At 38.3% G+C, this 22,453-nt stretch overlaps 1 protein-coding gene across 1 annotated transcript in view; it reads left to right on the top strand.

The window, feature by feature from the left end:
- ZSWIM6 (zinc finger SWIM-type containing 6) overlaps nt 1–22,453 on the top strand; it is a 196,044-nt gene that overhangs the window by 133,875 nt on the left and 39,716 nt on the right. The window contains exons 3-4 of the mRNA XM_061187828.1: nt 7,481–7,629; nt 11,160–11,310. Coding sequence (XP_061043811.1) covers nt 7,481–7,629; nt 11,160–11,310 — 300 coding nt within the window. The remainder of the gene's footprint in view (nt 1–7,480; nt 7,630–11,159; nt 11,311–22,453) is intronic.

Here is a 22,453-nt window from a genome sequence, read left to right on the forward strand (position 1 = left end):
ATTAACATACTGAAGGATTTTGAAGTTGTTTTCGTTTTTTTCCTACTATGTGCAGTGCTGCTGTGACCATTCTTTGTGTATGTGTGGATTTGTGCAAATGCTTTTGAGGAATAGATTCTTAGTAGTAGAAATGCCAGAACAATTGGTATCGGCATTTTGGGTTTTGTAATTGCTGCCAAATTTCCCTCCAAAAATTACCAGTTTTTCCCTTAAGTTTTAATTAGACCTTGATGTTTCCATAATATGATTTTTATTTTGTTCTAAAAAATTGTTGAAATATACAATCATGTACACATGATCATCTTCACATGAAAAAACATTTTAGCAAATGAGAAGTAATCTTAGGACTTCTGTCTCCTAATTGGGAGGAGTCACATCTCTGACACGTCATGTATTTGATAGGGTAATGCAGAGACAGCCAAGTTACTTTTAGCCCAATACCCTTTATCCTTTCTCTTTTCACCTCCAAATCTTGCCTTCCCTCACACCCTATAGCCATCTCTGACACTACCCCAACTCTCATAATTTTCGAAGAATTGTTACCAGCTGTGATCAGTTTCCTTGCCATCCCTCTCTCCTTTAACTGATCCTAAGTCTCCATGTTGGCTAGATGAGCTTATTATTCCCATCTCCCTCCCTGTAGGTTTCTGTTACCTCCCACTGTAAGAGTATTCAGAGTGTTTAAGAGCTTAGAAGTTAGACAGCCTACATTAGAATTCTGGTCCCTTTGCTTTCCAGCTCTTTGAGTGGAGGCAAGGAACTGAATCTCTTCAGGGCTTTGTTTTCTTACTTGTAAAGCGTGGTTAGGAAAGAGTGCCTATTTCATAAGGTTAGGAGGGTTAAAAAGGAGTAAATCTGAGTTGCTATTATCTCCATCATTGTGATGTGGCAGTTGACGTGAGTCTTCAAGACAGTTGAGGAAAATATTTGTGAACTTTTTTTAAAAAAACATCTTTAAAAATAATCTGAGCAAACCATTCTTGAACCTTGCAAACATAGTAGATCTCTTTTAATAAATCTGAAGAGTCAGTTTATGTAAAAATGAGACTTTCTGAGAACTTTGCATTTAATTATTTATGTTTGTGTACCAAGTAATTGCTAATACATTAATACATTTGTTAGCTAAGTTATGGAAAATGACTTACCTCTTAAGCACTCTATGCTTATACTCTGAATTTTTTAAATGAGCATTGGTGAATGTACAAATATTTTATTGCTTTTTATCCATATAAAATACATGATTATTTCTGTACATGAATAAGTATATCATTGAACTTCTGAAGTAAATTAAATGATAATAAGAGATGAGTAAAAAAGTCAGGTGAGAGGAAAAGAATAGAGGAAGGGCTATAAACCCTGACAGGCCTATTTGAGTTCCCTGAGATAATATCCTGATTACCGTGCTACTTATTTATTTCCTTGGAATTTAGCTAAAGGGAAGGTGGCTTGTTGAGGGAGCAGAGCCTGGTGCATGCCAGGGCTCCCTCTGTCATTAGCCTGCAGGCTAAGGAAAACAGGTTGTCCTCTAAGCTCCTGGAGAGGACACCACACTGCATCATGGCAGTAGAATTACATGGACTGACCATTGAGAATAGGTGATAAAGGATCTGGCTCTTTCAGCCACCACAAAATTGTATATTGAAATGAAGGCATTAGTCACTACCTCGAAATGGGGATTTCAGTAAGAATAAAATTTAAAGCTTTGCTCAAGTGTATGTTTATTCAATGCACATTATTTTTCAGTGGTCTTCTAGTTCTTGTCCTCTCTAAAGAAAGATTTTTTTCTGAGCCTGAATCTCTCAAGTTTGCTGCCTTGCCTTTCCTCTCTTGGTGCCAATGGTTGATGTCAGGATTTTGCCTTCAGCTTATAAGACAGGTGTACTGTCTTTGTAAGCCACAGACTTAATGTTTCCTATCTTTAACAGCAGGCACTAAAACTGTAGGAGATGGCATTCTTCTATAGGTCCTGCAAAAGAGGCTGAGTTAATCACCTCTGCAGTGTAGACATCTGCTGCCTGCATTCTGCCTCTGTAGACTGAATTTGACAATTTAATTTTAACAAAAAAGAACACTGCTACATAAATATAAAACGCTTAAAGCATTATTTGGACAACAGTGTTACTAAAGCAGTTAGGTCACAGTTAAGATGAAGATGTAAACTAAAGCCTTTCACTTCTTGTTTGAATTTATTTTCCAGCAGTTTAAGAAAAGAGAAAGCTTTAAGTTCCCCGTTAGAACCCAAAGCTGTGCATAATTCCACATACCAAACATAGTATAAGCCAGTTGTGAACATGTCTTAATATCTCAGTTTAAAATTTGCAGAATGATTTGGTGTTGCCCAGTGCTTAGAAGTGACCGTTTTTGTGACAAGAGACAGATATCTCAGTCAATATGTCCTAAATTTACTTCAGTCAGTACGCTGGATAGGCGTCTGTCTGATAACTTAGGACCCTGAATACTTTTCAAAACTAAGATCCAAAATGTGCCACCATGTTTAAGATTCTCTCCAACTATAGAGTAGTGTTTCCCAGCCACACTCCCCACCCCACTGCCCCTGCCTTTTTATCTGTGGCAAAGATTCTGATTCAGTAGGTCTGAAGTGGTGCCTAAGCATCTGTTTTTCACGGTGTGCCTCAGGAGTTTTGATATACTCCTAATTTTGGGAACCGCTGGGGTAAGAGTTTTTGGTATTGGGGTAAATCAAAACTAAATCAGAACCAAATCAAGTAGCAGGCAGGGAAAGCCAAAGACTTGGACAGTAGTCCTTCTTGTCTCTGAACTCTCCTTTGCTCTTCTCCTGTGGCATTATGTAAGCAAGGTAGGAGGGTGAATCAAATCCACACACCCTAGCTGGGAGTGAGAGATAATTAAACTGTTTCACTTTTTTCAACAGATAATTTCACTTTCCCTGAAGGCTTGAAACTTTGAAGAATTAAGCCTCAGTAATAAAATGCTCACAAAGATTAATTATACACTTGTAAAAGTTATAGCATTTATAGTTATAAATATAAATAAGGGTTAAAAAATATGATAGGTTTTAAAACACTTTAATGGATCATTTAATTTACATACACAGGTTCTGGTTCCTGCCCAACTGGGGGAATATCTAATAGCAAATGTATAAATACATGAATTATGATTCTCTTTGCATACCTTTCTCAAAGCTAAATGCGGAGAGGTTTGTCTTTGATTATAGACAGCTGTTAACAAGTAGAAATAAGTTTTGCAAATCTACATTTTATACAAGGCTTGGGCAATACTTTAATGCATGTAATCAAGACATGTTAGGATTTAAGTGTTTAAACTTTGGCATTAAAGTTTAATAAATAGGACTTCCCTGGTGGTGCAGTGGTTGGGAATCTGCCTACCAGTGCAGGGGACATGGGTTCGATCCCTGGGATCCCACATGCCACGGAGCAACTGGGCCCGTGCGCCACAACTGCTGAGCCTGCGCTCTGGAGCCCGCGAGTGACAACTACTGAAGCCCGCGCGCCTGGAGCCCGTGCTCCGCAACGAGAGAGGCCACTGCAGTGGGAGGCCTGCGCACCGCGGCGAGGAGTAGCTCCCGCTCGCCTCAACTAGAGAAAGCCCGCGCACAGCAACGAAGACCCAACGCAGCCAAAAATAAATTAAAAAAAAAAAAAGTTTAATAAATAAATTTGCTCTTTTGGGGGGGGGTATTGTTGTAGACATTAATTTCCTGGTCTATAATGTAAAGTGTACATGTCTTTATTCCTAAAATGTTGAGCTGTGTTTAGAGTAAATTTATGTTTTATTTATCAACTGATTACTTAATTTTTTATTCCTACATTATAGAAGTTTAAGGTTGAGGAAGTGGTGGCCTGTCTTTGTGCAGTTGTGTGTCTGTGAGTCTGTGTCTGTCTTTCTCTAGAATCAAAGGGATGAGCTAGATTAGGGGTTACAGATGTAACCCCAGTAGTTAGTTAACTTTTCACAACGTTGTGTGTCCTTAAATTTTCCTGTAAAAGAGAAACACGCTAACAGATCTCAGTATCCTTCCTTAAATTTATCTTTGATTTACGGTTGACAACTGCTGCCTTGATACCTTCAGAGTTAAACTTGAGCTCCAGGGTTCTGGGATATATTCTTCAGCAGGGGAGAGAAATGGGAGACCGGATTTGGCATTGTGGCTGTGGACAAGTCATAACCACTCTGAACCTGTTTCTCCTTCTGTAGAAAGGGGATCAGAGCTATACTCACCTCCAGGGGACATTGTGAGAAGAAGATGATATAATGCATGTGAGGATACTTTAGCAGTGGTTCCTTTCTGTTAGGATTCCTTGTCTTGGTAGGGGTGGAATGTATTTATGCCTTTCTCTCTCCCTCTTTTCCCCCCGTTCCTCCCAGTACTTGATTGCCTGATAATGGCAAACACCGGCTAGGTGTTAGGAGGCAGTGGTGAACAGGGCAGATATAATCCTTGCTCTCTGGTAGCTTAAATAACTCCCTACTTGGAACAGCTTTCTCTGCCTTCTGGAAGAGCCAGTCTCTCCTGCTCTTCCTAATAGGCTACTCGTTCCCATTGCTATCCTTCCTCATTCTCTTGCCCAGCCTTTAAGTGTTGGCCTTCCTTAGGGTTCCATCTTAGACGCTCTCTTTACCCTGTATTGCGTCCCATAGTATATCCAGCTCCCTACTTGAAATCCTGTCCCCTCTTCTTGGCCAGCTATCTCAGAGGTACTTGAAATTCACCATGTCTAAAACTGAACTCATGGACTTCCCTGGCGGTCCAGTGGTTAAGACTCCGCACTTCCACTGTAGGGGGTGTGGGTTCAATCCCTGGTCAGGGAACTAAGATCCCGCATTCTGCGCGGTGCGGCCAAAAAATTTTTTAAAATAATAATAATAATAAAAATAAAATTGAGCTTATGATCTAAACACTGTCCCTCCCACCCCCGAAACTGATCCTGCTCTGGTGGTCTGTGTGTCAGTGAGTTGTCCAGTATTTCATCCAGTTGTTTAATCCAGAAAACCATGTCTCTCTCAGCCCCCTGATCGCCCATATCTCATGTATCTACTTCTTCACCAAGTTCTTTTGCTTTTATATCCTAAATTTCTGTCAGGTTCTCCATTTCTGTTCTCACTGATGTTTTTTAAGCTACCATTATTATCCTTTCTATATTGTATCATCAATATATCACCCTCACTGTTCCACTCTTAAATATTTTTGCTCCCTATCCATTCTCCACGCTTCAGAGATATTTTTAGATACATGAATATATTCATGTGGTTTTAAGATTTTAAAAGTATGAAAAAGGTATTCAGTGAAGAACCTCCTTCCCTCATGTAACTGGGTTGTTCATTCTAATCATTCTTCCAAGATATTTTATGCATAGGTAAGGAAATACTAACACATAAGCTCTTTTTAAATCTTCTTTATGTAAATCTTCATTTACATAAAAGGTGGCACAGTATGTATACTTTTCTTCACCTTGATTTTTTTTTTTCTCATTCCACAGTGTATCCTGGCTATCTTTCCATTGTAGTACGTAAAGAATCTTCACATTCATTTTTATGGCTGCATAATATTCCATGACAGGAATGTTGAAATTGATGTACATCAGGACAGAACATCTTTTACTATCTAGAGTATTCCATTCTTCCACTTTGGATAACCTTGTCATGAATTCCCATTCATTACTTTTAGGGAGAAAAACTAAGCTCCTCACTTGTCAGGGCTCTCTGGCCTGGCAAGAGTTGTCCCTTCTCTTCTCCAGAGTTGTCTTGTATTGCTCTTCTTCCTTATCATCTACTTTTGAGTTGCATGGACATGGACTATCTTTTGTTTCATCCATGTACCATGTTCCTTTATGCCCGAGACGTCTGCCTAAGCTCTTAGTCTCACATGCAGACCCAGTGCTTCCTTTTCCTGCCTTAATTTATCTTCTAATCTACTTAAGGCAGATCTCAGCTCAAATTCCATTTCCTCAAGGTATGCTTATTCTACCAATTCAAGGCCGGGTCAGAGCTCTCTGATACGATCTCCTGGCACTTTGTCCTCCTCTATGAACAATTAGTTCATTTATTATTGTATATTTGTATGTGTGATTATTACATTTGATATTTATTTCACATACTTAAAACAGTGTTTCTCATATAGTGGATTGCAACCCATTATACATTATGAAATCAGTTTTAAAAATTATGACAAACCTTTTTAAAAAATGAAATAGTATAGAAAATATCAGACCTCTTCACTTATAATAAGGGTATTTTTTCATCATACCTTTGCTTCAGATTAATAAATAGGTGTGATGATATAAGTGTCCAGATACACAGGTGTATTGAGTATGATATAAATTATATTTCTTATTGTGGGTCTTAGTCAAAAAAGTTTGAAAGCCATTGAACTAGATGGTAAATTCTGTGAGGAGAGGAATTCTATTTTGAACCCCAGTCCATCCCCAAGTCTAGCAGAGGTCACTCACTCAGTAAATATGTCAGCTGAATGAATGAATGCACACTTTTTCAGGGAGGTTCACAGACCCATTGTCTTCCTCCTAGGGACTAATGGACCCTGGTTCTAAGCACATCTTAGTGATCATTTCCTTGGCCAGTTGAGTCTGCATTAGATCATTAAAAGAAAAGAAGTGTAGAACCACACCTACAAATGTATTTTTTTAAGGGTTGATAAGGCAATGAAACACTATTGAGAAGAGATTTTAGTTTTTGTATTACTTGTGAATCTTAGGCCTTAAATACCATTTTATTTTATTTTATTAATAAATAATGAAACAATTTTCACCTGCCTAAATATCTGGGGAATTTTTGAGTTTCTAAGGTAGTCTACACACAGGGCTTGTTAGGTAGCTGTTATCTTTTATGCGTACTTCAGCAATAAAATATTTACGCAGTTTTGGCAAGGTGATACTACAACCTGGTTTAGTACAACAGCTGCACTGCCTGTTCCCATGTGGCTTGATTTCCCTTTTTAATCTTTGGTTTTCTGCAACTAAAGACTTATGTCAGCATGTAGTTTATACAGCAGCAGATAATGGTGAAAGCTTCTTGAATTAACATAGTAAAGAGAAATACGCTGCTGAGTTTACTTTGTTTCATATTTTTCTGATGTCTCTGAAAAACATTTTACTAACGTGTCCTACACAGTAGAGCTTTTATAAACATCACATATTTACAATGAGACATTTTTGTGAATTTTTTTTTCTTTAGAGAACCTGTAAACTCATCTCCAATGGTATAGTCTAAAAAAGGGAAACCTCTCAGCTCTAAAGTCATCGCCCTTTGGCTTAGCACAAATCAGCAAAGTTCTGGCAATAAAAGAATAATTTTTACATTTATTTTCGGTCATACATTTGTATGTATATTGAAATTGAGATTGGATTAAAAAGTGTTTAGGCAAAAAATACAGAATCTTAATTCTTTTCGAGTTTATTATCAGAGCCCTTTTAGCCCAGAGTTTTTCCTAGCATATGTGTTATTTTTTTCTTTCTATTTCTAGGTGCTCCTGATCCAACAGCAGGTGCTAGTATAGATGATGAAAACTGCTGGCACTTAGATGAAGAGCAGGTTCAAGAACAGGTTAAACTGTTCCTTTCCCAGGGCGGGTACCACGGATCAGGGAAGCAGCTTAATTTGCTCTTTGCAAAGGTATGACTTTTTATTTTTAAAGAAATATTCTAAATATATACATTTATAGAAAGTATATATGATCATGTTTATAATAGGATAAAGGCTTCTTTTTAAATTCTTATTTATTTTTTTAAGAATTGGGAATTCCCTGGCGTTCCAGTGGTTAGAACTTGGTGCTTTCATTGCCAGGGCCCCGGTTCAATCCTTGGTTGGGGAACTAAGATCCCGCAAGCCATGTGGCATGGCCAAACGGGGGGTGGGGGGAAGAATAGACTAGGTTATTATCAACCATTAGAGACTTCTGTGTTGTAATGCAAGCATTAATTTACTTAGGTGTCTTTAGACAAGATATGGGCCATTTTTGTCTTTCTCAGCTCTTATTAATAAAATGGTGGCAATTTATACAATTTTGAAAAACTGTTCAGTACTAAAAATAAAATAGCTTAATGTTATTTGAAATGCCATCTTTTCAAGTTTTTTCTTCTTCTAGTTAATTTTCCCAAGTAGAGCATACCTTTGAATATAGTCCTTAAGATGTGCTCTATATAATTAGTTTAATGTCAATATCTTTAAATTAGTTTCAAGAGCATAAACTTTGGAGTCATACAAACCTGGGTTTAAATCTCAGTTCTAAATCTTATTGAGTGTATGTACCTTGGCAAGTTATTTAAGTCAGTTTCCTCATCTATAAAATTAGCTAATAGTAGCACATCCATTCAAGTTGTTGTGATTATGGTGTTAAATGATAATGGTGTCTAACAGTAGTTGGGCCTTGGTAAATGTTAATTTTCATCACCAAAATTTGATAGCCTAAGAAACAAAGTTATCTTCATTATAAGTTCATTGTGAACAGAAGCTGTGTCTGTTGCTTTACACAGAACTCTTAGTACCATAAACACATGTCTAAATACTGGATAAAATGCTTTTTAAATAATATTAAAGCAATGTCTTTTCATTGGGGGTACAGCCATCTTTATAGATAATGTATTCAAATTGGTTTTAAGGGAACAGATAACTGTGTTCATTGATACTTCTGTTAAACAACTTCTCTAATATTCATAATAATTAAAAGCTTTTTTAGTTCAGAAGAATTAGAGTAAACTCTGTTACTGCTTATAGCCAAAAATTAGTGTATTCTGATTAATGAAAACCCTTTAAGTGAAGTTTTATCCTGGGACTTACCTGGTGGTTCCGTGGTTACAACTCCATGCTCCCAATGCAGGGGGCACAGGCTCAATCCCTGGTCAGGGAACTAAGATCCAGCATGACACGTAGTGCAGCCTTAAAAAAAAAAAAAGATTTATTCTATATACCATACTTAGATTGCCAATTTTTCAAGAATTAGATTACAGTAAAAATACATTTAACTCTAAAATTATTTCACATGATTTAATCATTCTTTGGTAATTCATAGGCACTTCAGACTCTTGTAATATCTCACAGTCAACAGTCTGAAAATTAATTACCATTAGGCTGTAATTAATGTATATGTATTTGAGTGTTGGTTAATAGTTCTGGTTTGTATGCTTAATAGTAAAGCATTTATTTTCATTGCTATTGCTGAGTAGTAGGTTAGAAATTTATTAGGAAAATAAATACTAAATTAAATCCATGATATATAGAGGTAATATTAAAGTTTAGACACACAGGAAGTATTTCATAGATTCTCGTATCAGCAGAGAGTACACTGTGGCCTAGTGGAAGCAATGTGAAAGAGGTATTAGACTGGCCTGCAGTTGCTATTTTTATCCTCATATATGATGTACACATTGTATATGCCATATGAAGTAAGAGCACCATCTAATTTTGGAAATGGCATAACTTCCAGAGTTAAGGCAGATCTGGGTTCTGATTCCAGTTGTTCCTCTTGTCCTCTGGCTTTATAATTTGTAAAATGGGGATTGGCCTACTGGCCTACTGGCCTACTTTATATGGTTGTTGTGAAGATTAAAAGGTAAGCATGAATGTAATACTCTTTAGCAAGATGTCCGATAAATGGCAACTCCATTTCTTTCTCCTTTTTAGTACTTCTTAAGATTACTGAAAAAACCCTCCTGGAAGCATACCCTTGTGATTCAGTGCAGAAGTACATTTGAGTTCTCTACAAGGCTCAAATTCTGAAGCCTGGTTTGGGGGGAGGGTTCCATTACTTGTCAGGGTACAGGACTGAGGCAGAACCTATTGATCTAGAGGTTTAGGCTGCTTTATTGAAGATCTGCTGTTTCCTCCTTCATTTGGCTTTCACACAGAAAGAGTTTTTAATAAAAGGACTCCCCTCTCCTTATCTACTACTTACGACCTTGCTCCACTGATTTTCTGCACAGAGAACTGATGTTCAGCTGGGATTCCTATTCATTGAACACATAGCGGTACACACTTTAAGAACGGATGGATTCATTTAGGATTTCCTGTAGAGCAACTTAGCCTTGTGTTTCTTTTCTTGTTTTCTCGTTTATTTGGGAAATGTAACAGAAGAATAATGGACAGAGCTTGAGGTTCCAGCAGAGAAGCCAAGTTAACTTACTAGGTCAGTGGTTATGATTCCGCTTCAAGGATTGCTCATTTGGAGCAAGAGAGTTCTGAACCTACAGCCCTTTACATTTCCTCTTACCATTGCAGAAACAGTCCCATCTGAGTGAATAGAAGTATGCTGTTGCTCTTTACATCAAAACCCTCGGTGAGAAAGAATCTAGTGAAATTACTAATTTACCTCAAAAAATGAAGCACTTGTAGAACTTGTACTTGAATATACTAAAAACCACTGAAAGAGGTTTAAATTGTACAGTTTAAACTGGTGAATTGTATGTACGTGAATTATGTCTCAATAAAGCTCTTTTTTAAAAAAACGGAAGGACAGATGCTATTATTATAAACACTATCAGATCAATTTAGAAGATCTCTAAAGAGTTCTCAGTACAGTGCTTTAGACTCTACTACTCTGGTGGTAAGTGCAATCAGTTAGGGAGTCAGGAAGGTGCCAAATGATTTGTCTTGTTTATTTTGGTATTATTTTTCTGTAGGCTGACAAAAACATTTTGGGGGAAAATTGGGAAGTTACGCAAATTTCTTTTCCTCCTGTGGATTCTAAAACATAATTTTAAAAAATTAATGGTCAGTTCTCTGATTAAATTGCCATTTAGGACAGAGGCTCATTTTTTTTGTTGTTTTTTTCTATTTTTTTAAGTTTTTTTTTTTTTTTTTGATGTGGACCTTTTTTTTTTAAAGTCTTTATTGAATTTGTTACATTACTGCTTCTGTTTTATGTTTTGTTTTTTTGGCCACGAGGCATGTGGGACCTTAGCTCCCTGACCAGGGATCAAACCTGCACCCCCTGCATTGGAAGGTGAAGTCTTAACCACTGGGCCGCCAGGGAAGTCCCTCAGAGGCTCGTTTTTAATTAACAACTTTTGTTTGCTTACGAAGGATGGTGTCAAGACTTCACCACCACCACCACCCCACCCTCCCTCCCCAAAGAAATAAAGTAGTCTGTCTCTGTATTGCTGTTCATTTTTTAACATTTTTCTGAAGGTCTGTTTTTTCCCCACTAGGTGCGGGAGATGTTGAAGATGAGGGACTCAAACGGGGCCCGAATGTTGACTTTGATAACAGAGCAGTTCATGGCCGACCCTCGTCTGTCACTTTGGAGGCAACAAGGCACCGCAATGACTGACAAATATAGGCAGCTCTGGGATGAGCTGGGTAAGTATAAATTTCCTGATGGATTGCCATTGAGTTGTGTGTGGACAAAGGCCATGGTTGAATGTTTAAAGAGCATGGTCAGAGTACTGCAGGAGAGAGAGCTACTTTTATATGAACTTGTTGCCATTATACACTGGTTAGAAGAATAGGAAGAATGAGGCATTTGCAGGAACCAATCTTGGCAGTGTTTTGGGGGAGTTGTCTGATGTTGAGGAAAGCAAGCCCGGGATCTGCTTTTAAATATTTGGGGAAAAAAAGCTATATTTCAAAACAGGTATTTGGTATAATAGAACTGATTACATATTTCTAGACTGATATTGTAATCAGTTCAGCTAAAATTTGGCTGTTTTCCCCTTTTGCCCACATTAAAAGTATCAAAAGTAGCTTGAATATTCATTTCATTTTTTTCGTTATTATTGACTTAGATGGACTGTTGATTGTCAGAATGGAAAAGACATGGCAAACTCTAATTTTTATTGCTTCCCAAATCCGTGGTGGTAAAGATATAAATATAGCAGGTGGTTGAAAAAATGAGAAATCTACTACTCATGTTTACTGGGAAGTTTTGGGAGGGATGACTCTTGTTACTCAATGCTCATTGCTAGGGAAATTAATAATGTATTTGTTATCTTGTCTATTAAGAAATCTATATGTGACAAATGGAATTTTTGGCAAATATTTTGTCAATGCCTGTATTAATTTTATGTTGTGCGTATATTTACTAGAAGATCCTAGTTTCAGTGTAATTGAATAGTAGAAGTCTTCATACCTTCACCTTCTGTCTTCCTCTTGGCTAATGATGGACCACATCATGCTATTGATCCCATGTCTAGACCAAGAGAGGCTGATGTCTGTGAAGATACCACATGATAATAATGCTTGGAAGGGACCTTTGAGATGAACTGTTTACAGATAAGGAAACTGAAGTCTGAGGAGGTTAGAAGACTTCCACAAAATGACATAGTGTGACCTAGGGTTGTACAGCAGGTTGGTAGAGAATTGGACACCAAAGTTTCCTTTTTCCCATTAATAGGATGTATGTTCAGGAACTGGGCTGTGGATGACAACTCTTGTTTGTTTTGTTGTTTGTTTTTTAACGTGTGTCTGCTATTTGCCAGCTGTTAGATATTTGTTGACCTTTTTCCCTAATATTTTAATTAAGTATCTTGTAATAACTTAATCTTAGTACTTCCCTTGGGTCACCTGAAGTAATGCTTAGTGGCCTTTCCCTCAATCAAAATTTAAATCAATCTGTAACTACAGTGGATCCTTTCAGTGTATCGGAAGGAAATGTTTGGGGGCCCGGTGTGGTGGTTGGAGAACACAAGTGTAATGCATGGTTTAAACAAAAATTTTTATAGAATACTGAGTGATTTACAAGTAAAGACTCCTCAATCTTATAACTCTGTAGTAACTGTTGAATTGACTAGTTGGTTTATGGCAGTAAAAAGGATTAGCATTAAAAAAAAAAACTATTATTGGATTAATATTAAATGAATAAAATTTAAAGAGCTTTGGTACTTAAAGAAGCTTAGAATTAACAAATAACTAATTAGAAAGAAAATACCAACTAAACTTTTTGGTTACCAAAAAAAAATGTACAAGTGATACAGTTACATAAAATTTTCAGGGTTTGCATTTAATCCATTAGTCATATTTCACTTTTGCAAGTTGGCTTTGAAAATTATGTACCTCAGCCCTCAATCAAAAGTATTAGTTCTCATTAGGTGGAAGTTTCCACTAGCTAATGCTAGTTATACCCTCTGATGGACTACTTTTCTAGTTATGGACCAGGCTTTAAACAAGTTCTTTGACTTCAGTCCAGGATGAAGAATACATATTCTTGCCCTGTATTTTCTTTTTTCACAAATCACCCTCCCTCCCCCGAACCCAATCATCACTAGACTGCTATAAATTCTCCTACATACTGTGATGGTGAGCAGAGGTCACTTGCCATTTTAATGAGTTCTAAGTTCTGTGAAGAATCTCATGTAGGAGTAACAACAGTTATCACATCTTAATATTCATTCACCAAAAAAGTTAACTAAAAGTTGCTTCTGGACTACAAAAGGAAAGAATTTTGCTTCTTAAGAAAATGGGGGAATTTGACTTTGTGCCCCTGCACAGGGCTCACATTGCTTCAAGGCTCTGCTTTGGAATTAAATGCTGAGCACTGCCAGATGCCAGACATTGAGAAGAGGCTGAGTTTTGTCGGCAAATGGGATCTGCAAGTTAATTGGTGTTTTCTGCAGGCTTCTGGCTGTGAAATGAAATTGGAAGCCCTTTAGCCACATGGATAATACAGGACCTGAATACAAATGTCACATGTCACCATCAGGACCCACTGTGAGACAATAGTGTTCCCACTCCAACACTGCACTATTACAGATCATTTAAATATGGGGATTACATTTAAACTAAAAGCCCCATTTGCCTTTTACTGCAATTTAAATGTCCTCTTAGCAAAAGCTAAGTGACAAATTAAATGAAAAAAGTGCCCACATTTTTAAAGCTGTAATGCAAAACAACCTTTTATTGCTTCTCATGTGCCACGAATGAATCATTATACTTGTCAACCCTAAACCAAGCCATAATTGGAGCAGCTACTGTTATCAAAGTAGGGCCGCTCTGTGACAGCTTAATAAAGCTGAAACTGTTAAATTAAATCTCAGATGCTTAACTCCTTAGCACCGGTAGATTCGATAGGTCCATTTCTGGCAATGGCCAGTACCCCAGGAGAAAAAAAATTCCTGGCATGAAAGCCTTAATCTGATGAAAGTGTACTAGTAAGAGTATCTTAGCCAAGTAACTGCTTCTTGGCAGAGAGATTTAGAGGCATCAGATTGTCAGCCAGATTACAAAATTGTATTTTTTTCATAGGATCAGATATCCCCCTCCCCAAGATTTACAACTTTTTGAGTATATGTGATTTATTAAAATTTAAATACTGATGTTTCAAAATTAGTTTTAAAAATAACATATATTCATTTAACTCTTTCTTTCTTTCAAATAAAGATATGCGTATTTATTTGAGATAGCAAAAGGCCCAATTTCTTTGCCCCATCCTCTGGCTAACAAAGGAATGATTATGCTCAGTTCTTTTCTAAAATAAATGCCTATGATATTCATTTGGTCTGAGTTAATTTTTCTGATTTACTCCCTGATTTTCATAATGTAGTGTGAAATAGATACAGATGCATACTATTAAGATCCTGTTTAGTGCATCTCATTTACAGATACATTTATCTTGCATGTGAATCAGTTTTTCATATATTAATTTTACTTTCTCTATATGATGTTCATTTCCCCAAACATATGGCAGTCTTCTGAAGATGAGTGTTGTTATATCATGATCAGCTATAAGAACATGTATATATTACAATCTTAAGACAGCCCATTGCAACAGTAGAGGCTGCATATTTGGTAGTGGCTACACATATTTGGTAGAGCTATAGAATGCATACCTTTTCTGTTGTGTTCTTTACTCCATGCAGATTTTCTGGAATACGGATCACAGAAATAACCCTTGGATCTCAAGAGTTATTTCAAGCCCAGTGCAGATTGGTGAGCACACCTACTGTTAGCCCTAATGGCTGTCTGTTCAGCACACTTAATTACCGTGGGGGTCTTTAGGGATGAGGGGATATATTGTAACCTCTCATCTGTGTTGATGGTTCTCTTTCCTTAAATGTCTTCCAAGACTGTAATTTTATTTTGCTTCATAAAACTATAGGTTGTGGCTGCCAGTCTATTAAAACCTAATTAAAATGGATGTCATTAGAGGAAACAGTTAAATAAGATTTAATTACAGTTTTAGCACTGGGAAAAATTCTTAAATTTTCATTTTCATAATATGTATTGCATAATACATTTTCCCCCCCAAATTTTATACACTTTCTCTCTGAGCTGAGTCATGTGTTTTGCTCTCTAGCATGTAACCTTGTTTCTTTGGGAAAGGCTGGGCTGCCATTGCAAGAGCCTTACTGCTCGGAGCTGTGCTCACTCAGTTCACAAGAACCAGGTGGTATCTCTGAGTTCTTTTCAAAGCTTTTGATACAGGTACCTCACTGTGTGTGAGCAGAAATAGCCATAGTTAGATGTTTCTTTCTAGTTTGCATTTCCTTATTAGGCAATAGATATAATATTCCTTGGTAGGGTGCTGGATAGATAGAGTGGGTATAAAGATTCAGGGGACTTGGAATCAGGATAAATCTACATTCAGCAATAGAGAACTTAGCCCACCCATTGGGACCACAGATATTGCAAAGTACTAAAAATTACCTACTCCATGGACCTAGAACCCTGTCCCAGCTATCATCGCAGATACAAGTAGTCATCTCTATTGGCCTCTTTTGCACCCACCCACATTATTCTTGAATAAGGAAGAAAACATATGCTTAAGTCACACATTCAAAATGGTACTCTAAGTAACAGGAGGGCCTTTGTGCACAGCCAGAACTAAGATTCTAAAGGCTCTGCTTTGAAGGTAATTGTGGAGAAATTTCTGGGATATGCCATCTTACGCCTCCAAAAGCAAAAGGCTTAGTAATTCCCCCACTGTTTGGAGCCCCTTAGTTTCTATGGTAAATTCAGACTCAGGCGTTCCACATTTTGAAATTGATGGTGGCTAGTGAATAGGCTAAGGAGTGACTGCTTCTCATTGAGAACTGGAAAGCATTCCAGTGTAGTTTGCCATATAAGTTGATACGTCTTTGCTAGTGCAGTGGAGAAAACAGCAATTCCCAGAGCCCCCTTGCAGCAAAAAGATGTTAGTACAGACTTGGAAACTTCCATGTAGCTGTAAGTGTAGTATGTAATCCTAATGAACCACATATCAGGGATTGCTTGTCACCTACCAGTTTGTCTTCCCTGGGTGCAAGGAGAATATAGCTTAACCACTTACACCATTTCTATGCCTTCCTGTTAACGCTTCTTTCCAGAAGTCTTGTTGTGCTTTCCCGATCAGTATGTATTAAGCACTTGCTATGTCAAGGAGAATAGATGTATTAAATATTTGATTTTACCGTTGACAGTGGTACTGGGAGTATGGAGGGAGCAGAGATACAATCATCAGGAGAAAGGAGAAATTAGAACAGGCTTGAATGAACTGCAGAGCACTTTGATAGAGTAATTTATTCACATATTAGTGAATAAGTAGACTGAACTTAACATGGTTTTACAGGAATGTTTATGGAGGTGAGTGGTAGGGAAGAAGTAGTGAGAACACTACGGAAAGAAGGAATGACATGAATGAAGACAGGGAGAACTCAATGGGGGATGGTGTAAAAGGCTCAAACTCATTATCCAAAATGTCGTCTTTAAGATTTTCAGTCCAACCTTGTTATTCTTCGTTGTTACTTAACTTCAGGGGGAGGAGGAGGAGAGAGAGTAGACATTACAGGATCTAGATTTTTGCTTTGTTTTATTTTCCATTTTAGTCCAGCTACTAAACATAATGCAGATGCCAACAATTATTTATCAGGCACTATGCTAAGCAGTTAATGCATGCATTATTTTATTTAATTCTTGAAACAACCCTGTGAGATAGGTAGTTATTAGCCCCAGTTTTATAGCCAAGAAAACCGAGGTACAAGGAGACCAGATAACTTGCCTAAGGTCACAGCAGCAGAGCAGGAATTTGATCCTATGTGTCAGTGACTTCAAAGACTTAACCACTAAACTAGATACCATCCTCAACTTATTTTAAAAGACTATTATGCCTCTCTTCCTGGCAGTCTCTCTCCTCAGAGGAGAACAGGGACAAAGTCAAGCTCACCTAGATGGCAGTAAATCCTGCAAAAGCTGCCTGTCCTGCCATGGGTCCACCCACCCCATGGTCCCACAGTCCTGATTGCAGTTGTCAGCAGAGCTTACCTAGTCTAGTTGCCCATCTTTGTTCACAGGGGCTTTCTAACTTCAGACTCTGAAAAAACACCCTAATGTAGAGTAGCCAAATATATGCTATTGATTGAGGACTGTATTATGTAATAAGTGTATCATAATATACAGATACTACATACTGTAGATGGGATACATTGAAGTTTTGGTCTCATTTTCCAGTCCCTTCTGTTATGGAGCCAGTGAAAACCCTTAGGTCACTGTCTTTGTCCTGGCCTGTGTTTACCTCATGTGGTCTGTAGGCTCTGCAGACCCCCTCCTGCACATGGGCTAGGCCATCCTGCTCTGGGATGGGGTTGTGTGCTCCTGTCTCAGCCTCTGTTTTTCCCCTCATTATTCGGAGCTCCCTCTAAATACAGAGGCTTTGTCAATTGTATTGCTCGGGAGGCTTTGCTTCCCTCCAGCACTATTCTCAGAATGTCTATCTGCTGCTGGGTCCTCATTACTGGGGCCTGGTTTCTTTCTCTGTTGTGTGGTCCTACTGCTATTTGTCTCTTAAAACTGAGACCTCTGTGTTCTTGGGTCAGAGGGCTCTGGGTTCTGTTCTGCTGTGGGGATGGGAAGAGGGGTTTATTCTCTGCTGCTTTAAGTAGGCAGAGTAATTTCTAGTTTGGGTCAGAAGTTAACCAAAAGAGAGAATGCATATTTCTATATGATGGGCAAATCTACGATAAATACTTCCTGTGTAATACTATCAACCATCCTTCTCTTGACTGCAGCTGCTAGGCCTTGATTATCCATTCAATACCCTGTATGAGAAATAGTGAAAATAAAGAGAAAAATTAAAAATATACATATTAATAGAAAATAGTAGATTCTCGGGATTAAAAGAGATCTTTACAGATGATTTGATCCTATTTAGCCAATTGGAGACTCTTAATGATATTCATTGTCTAAATTATTTAGGTCTACAGTTGAATAATTTTAACAACGCTTGGGGATCACCCCCTTGTGTGTTTTCATAAAACTCTTCTAAATATAGACCACGGAGATTTGACTAGGAGTTAAGATGTAATACACTTTAGTGTTCTATATTATACATGTAGTGTGCTGGTAGCATTGTTTGTACCAAGAATAAATTCCAGTTACTTTCTTTTATGCTGTCTTTCTATTTATAACATGAGTCCATCAGTGGTAGATTTTGTTCTCACATTCGTGGCTAATAGGAATGTCAGAGCATTGGTATAATGTGTTCTTTTCTCCCTCACAACAATTTCAGAAAAGTTCTCTCCTTACTTTTCTCACTTCTTAAAAGTTAGTATTGCACTTGCCCTCAAGAAACTGCCACCAAAGGGAAATCTGGCTGGGGGAGTCTCCTTCCTAGAATGTGGATCTCTAGAGCGTCCCATCGTGGTAGAGCATAGGAGGAGTGAGGGAGTAAAAACAAAGAAAGACAGGCTGGGGATCATTTCCTTTCACCATTTCTTACCCTGAAGTGGCAGCATACAAAAATTAACGAGGTCTGAGAAGCCTCATTTTAAGCCATCTGCGATTCCCAGGGGCTTCACGGGGAATCAAGGATGCCAGGAGCTAGAATGAAAGAAGCGGAAGCCAAGGGAGGACTGCAGCAGCCACTTAGGCTGTTCTCTGCTGTGCTGGCACCTAGCAAGGTGCTTTGCAAATGTTGTCATGGTTCATTTAAGCTTAGGTGGGCTAATGAGGTCGGGGGAGAACCCAAGGAAAGGAATAATGGTTGTCACTCAGATAGGGAGTTCAGACCCTGCCTCGCAGAGCCCCCCTGGGGTGGGGCGGGAGGGAGAAGAGTGTGGTAGGAGGAGGCAGGGCCTTCTCCTGCCGGTAGAGCGCCTCCTGCCTCTTTCCACACTAGGCTTTCCGCTAAGATTTCTCTAGGACAAAGGATTCTGAGATTTAAAATACGTGCTTGACAGTGACTATCTTCAGTAGGCTTTTAAACAGCCACCCATCTTAAGGGTATACCTGAGAATGACTTTTTTATTTATGTAAATAACTTTCCCTTATATATTTTAGGTGGAAGGCAGGCTGGCAAATGATTTGCAGTAGGTGGATTTTTGTGAGGCTGCTGTAAGCTTGTCTGCTAACTTCGTAACATTGTTTTTAGTGCTCAAGTTCAAAATTCCAAATTGAAATAAGGATAGGACTCTATGTAAAGTACAGGTGCCATCTGACATTAAATTGCTTGAATGAGTTAGTAGATCTTAGACTGATGAGTTAGACTGATCTTAGGACTATTTTCTCCGGCTCTGATCTAGGGATGAATTGCCAGGAGTAGTGGTAGTAGTGGTTATGCAAAATGTGGCTCACTCCCTCAATTCTATGAGCAGCGATAACCTTTGAAATGGAAATCCAGATCTCTGTGATTTTTGAGCTATGACCAGCTGAACCTTGTTGACCTCAGGTTGTGCTTCCCAGCCCCTTTTTGGGTAATTTAGTAAATTTCAGAATTTGCTTCAGCAAACCTGGAGGAGAGAGAATCATTCATAAATTAGGAATCAGACTTAAGCGATAAACAGTCTTGAAATGGCTTAGATTGGAAGCCACAGTCTTCCTTTGTGGATGAGCAAGGGCGGGGTTTCTATGGGAGGAGCCTAAACAGGACACTTGGGTCAAATATAAGCTGGGAACGGGGAGAAAATTCTGTTAGGAGGAATGCTTTCAAAATGCTGCCAAGAGCACAAAAGTCTTAATTCACCTCTCCCCGACCCCGCCTGCCCCCAACACACACACATTTAAAGATGAGATTAATATATCCAGCAACCTATTCACCATACATATTGATCATACACAGAAAATGCTCTTTGCTAAACAATTAGGATCCTGTATAGACCAAGTAATCTGAGAGATTTTTTGTCTGTTTTGAAACCATTAAACTACTCTCTGTGGTTAATATTAATAGTCTTCTTGTCAGTTGCTGTCTTTATTGGGGCATTTAAACTAATTTCATGGCCATCCTTGTTCGTCCCTGTATTAGTGTCCATTTAATAATCTCACCCTACTTTTTTCCTTCTTGTCTACTAATAGAACATTGAAAGTGATTCATTTTTTAAAAGTTAGTTTTCCAGTAAAGGTGAGAAGAAAAATATGCCTGGCATAGCGTTGGTGCTCAGTAAATACTTGTGAATAAAAAGTGAATGAATAATTGAAGTGTAATGCTAGACACCTATTTGGAAGCATTAAGAAGTAAGCATTTTTGGTGTACTGAAAACAGTGATTGAAAGGCATTGATCTTCACTGTGTCCTCAGTTTTCCTTTCCAACCCTTCTGGTTTTTCCTACCTTCCTGCCCATGTACAGGTGAATCTTCACGGATGTCTGTGTACTGAGGAACACACATGCGCACACACAGATGCACATTGAAATATAAACACAGTTTAGGGTATGGAAGGGCCGTGATTCCTCCTTGCCATCAGTGCTGCAGGTAATCTATTGCATTAATCAGCTAGCCAGTGGGAAATGCAAGGGAAGTGATTATACTATCATACACAATACAATCAGCATGAAGCACTTGTCAAGACCAATACATCAAAGTTTAATTCAGTAATAGAATGAATTAGAGCAAAATGAAACATTCTGTTCTTCAAGAAACTCAGTACCCATCACAGATTCTTTCTGAACTCTATAGAAAAGTCAGTGTATTAAGAAATTGTTTTTAATGAGTAAAATTGCAGTTCCAATGTGACAGAATACTATAAACCCATTTCCTTGGGGTTGTTACACAACTATAGCTGAAGTGTTTACCTGTCATCAGTATTCTATAATCATAACCATTGGTAAATTCGATTATTTTTGGTAGGGCTCCTGATTATCTGTTTTCCTAAATTAGTTCTCCATGGTAAGTGAAAGGAAGGTTGTTGTACCGGTAGCTTAGGGAAGCACTTATCTGTAAATACGGTGGACAGTAGAGTGCCTTACCAGTACAGCAGGCAGATTAACAAGAACCTACTGTTTATAGTGCCCTATGGTAGGCACTGCCATTGGGGAGCTTATAATCTAGTTAGAAAACAGAATACGTGAAAAATAAAAAGCAGCCCAAGTAAGACAACAGAAGAAGTGAGGTTATATAATGTAGGATGTGTTTCAGAAAATTTTGAGGATAGATCTAATAATATATTTCATACGGTAAGTCACAATTCTGTATCAGTTTGTAATATATATTCAAAAGTAATTCTTTACCACACATAACCAGGCATGTTTTTTCAAAGGGGCAAGTTGAGGTAAGTTCTGTCTTAAACAGGATTGTTTCAGTGTTTAGAGCCTACAACTAGAATATAAAGAACAGGGTTCTTGGAGCCAGACGCTCTTTAAGTATGGATTCTGATCCTCACATTCACTAACTGTGTAACCCTGGACAAGTTCCTTATCTTAGATAGAACCCCAGTCTCCTTATCTGTAAAAAGGCATAATGAGGCTTTTTGAGGCCTAAGATAATTTAGATAATATACAACACTTTCTTTCTCATTCCGGAAGCCCTTTGTCTATGCTGGGAAAGTGGACCCAATGGGCAGCTTGTAGGAGAGAGGCATCCTGAAGACCTAAAGAGTATTTTCAGAACTAGATTTGTATAGACTTGGAGTCATGACTGTTGGACAAATCATGGCACTGTTTATGAAGACAGTTCAGTTAAGCAGCCAGTGCAGAGCACATGGGAAATGTTCTTGCAGGTTACCACAGTTCACATTCCTTCTCCTCACTATTGACTGCCCTTTTGTATCTCAAACTAAGACATCGTGTGTCATTGTGTCTTTTTCTCTTCTTTCTACTTTTCCTGGCTTTCCTTTCCTCCCTCCCTCAAAAAGGAGCAGGGTGGTGAGTGGTGGAGAAGCTGGCTCTGGTCACTTCCTATAGGACCAGGTTCCTAATGAGGTCAGGTTGTGTTTGATGCGCTGTGCATGTTGACCCAGTAGCACTGACAAGTCACATGGGATGGAAAGCCTGCATATTAATTAGATGAGGGCCACAGGTTTGCCTGAAAGGAACATTATCCAGGATACCAGTTAGCTGTTTTGGAATATCTGTGGTTTATTTTCTTTCTTGACCACAAAAAGATGGTGATTCTACTTCCATCTTTTCTCAGAGCCTGGGTAGATGATAACCAGTTGTATGCCGTTTGGCTGAGGGTTTAGCCCTGCTTGACGTAAGTAATCTCAAAAGCTCTCTCTTTACAGTGTCCCTGAGGCTTTATTTTGAAATTTCCCCAGAAGTATTTTAGTGAGTTAGGAACTAGCGTACCAAATTTAAAGTACAGAGAATGTTTTTACCAGTTAAAC

This window comes from Eubalaena glacialis, chromosome 4 (assembly GCF_028564815.1).
Source record: "Eubalaena glacialis isolate mEubGla1 chromosome 4, mEubGla1.1.hap2.+ XY, whole genome shotgun sequence".
Taxonomy (NCBI): Eukaryota; Metazoa; Chordata; class Mammalia; order Artiodactyla; family Balaenidae; genus Eubalaena; species Eubalaena glacialis.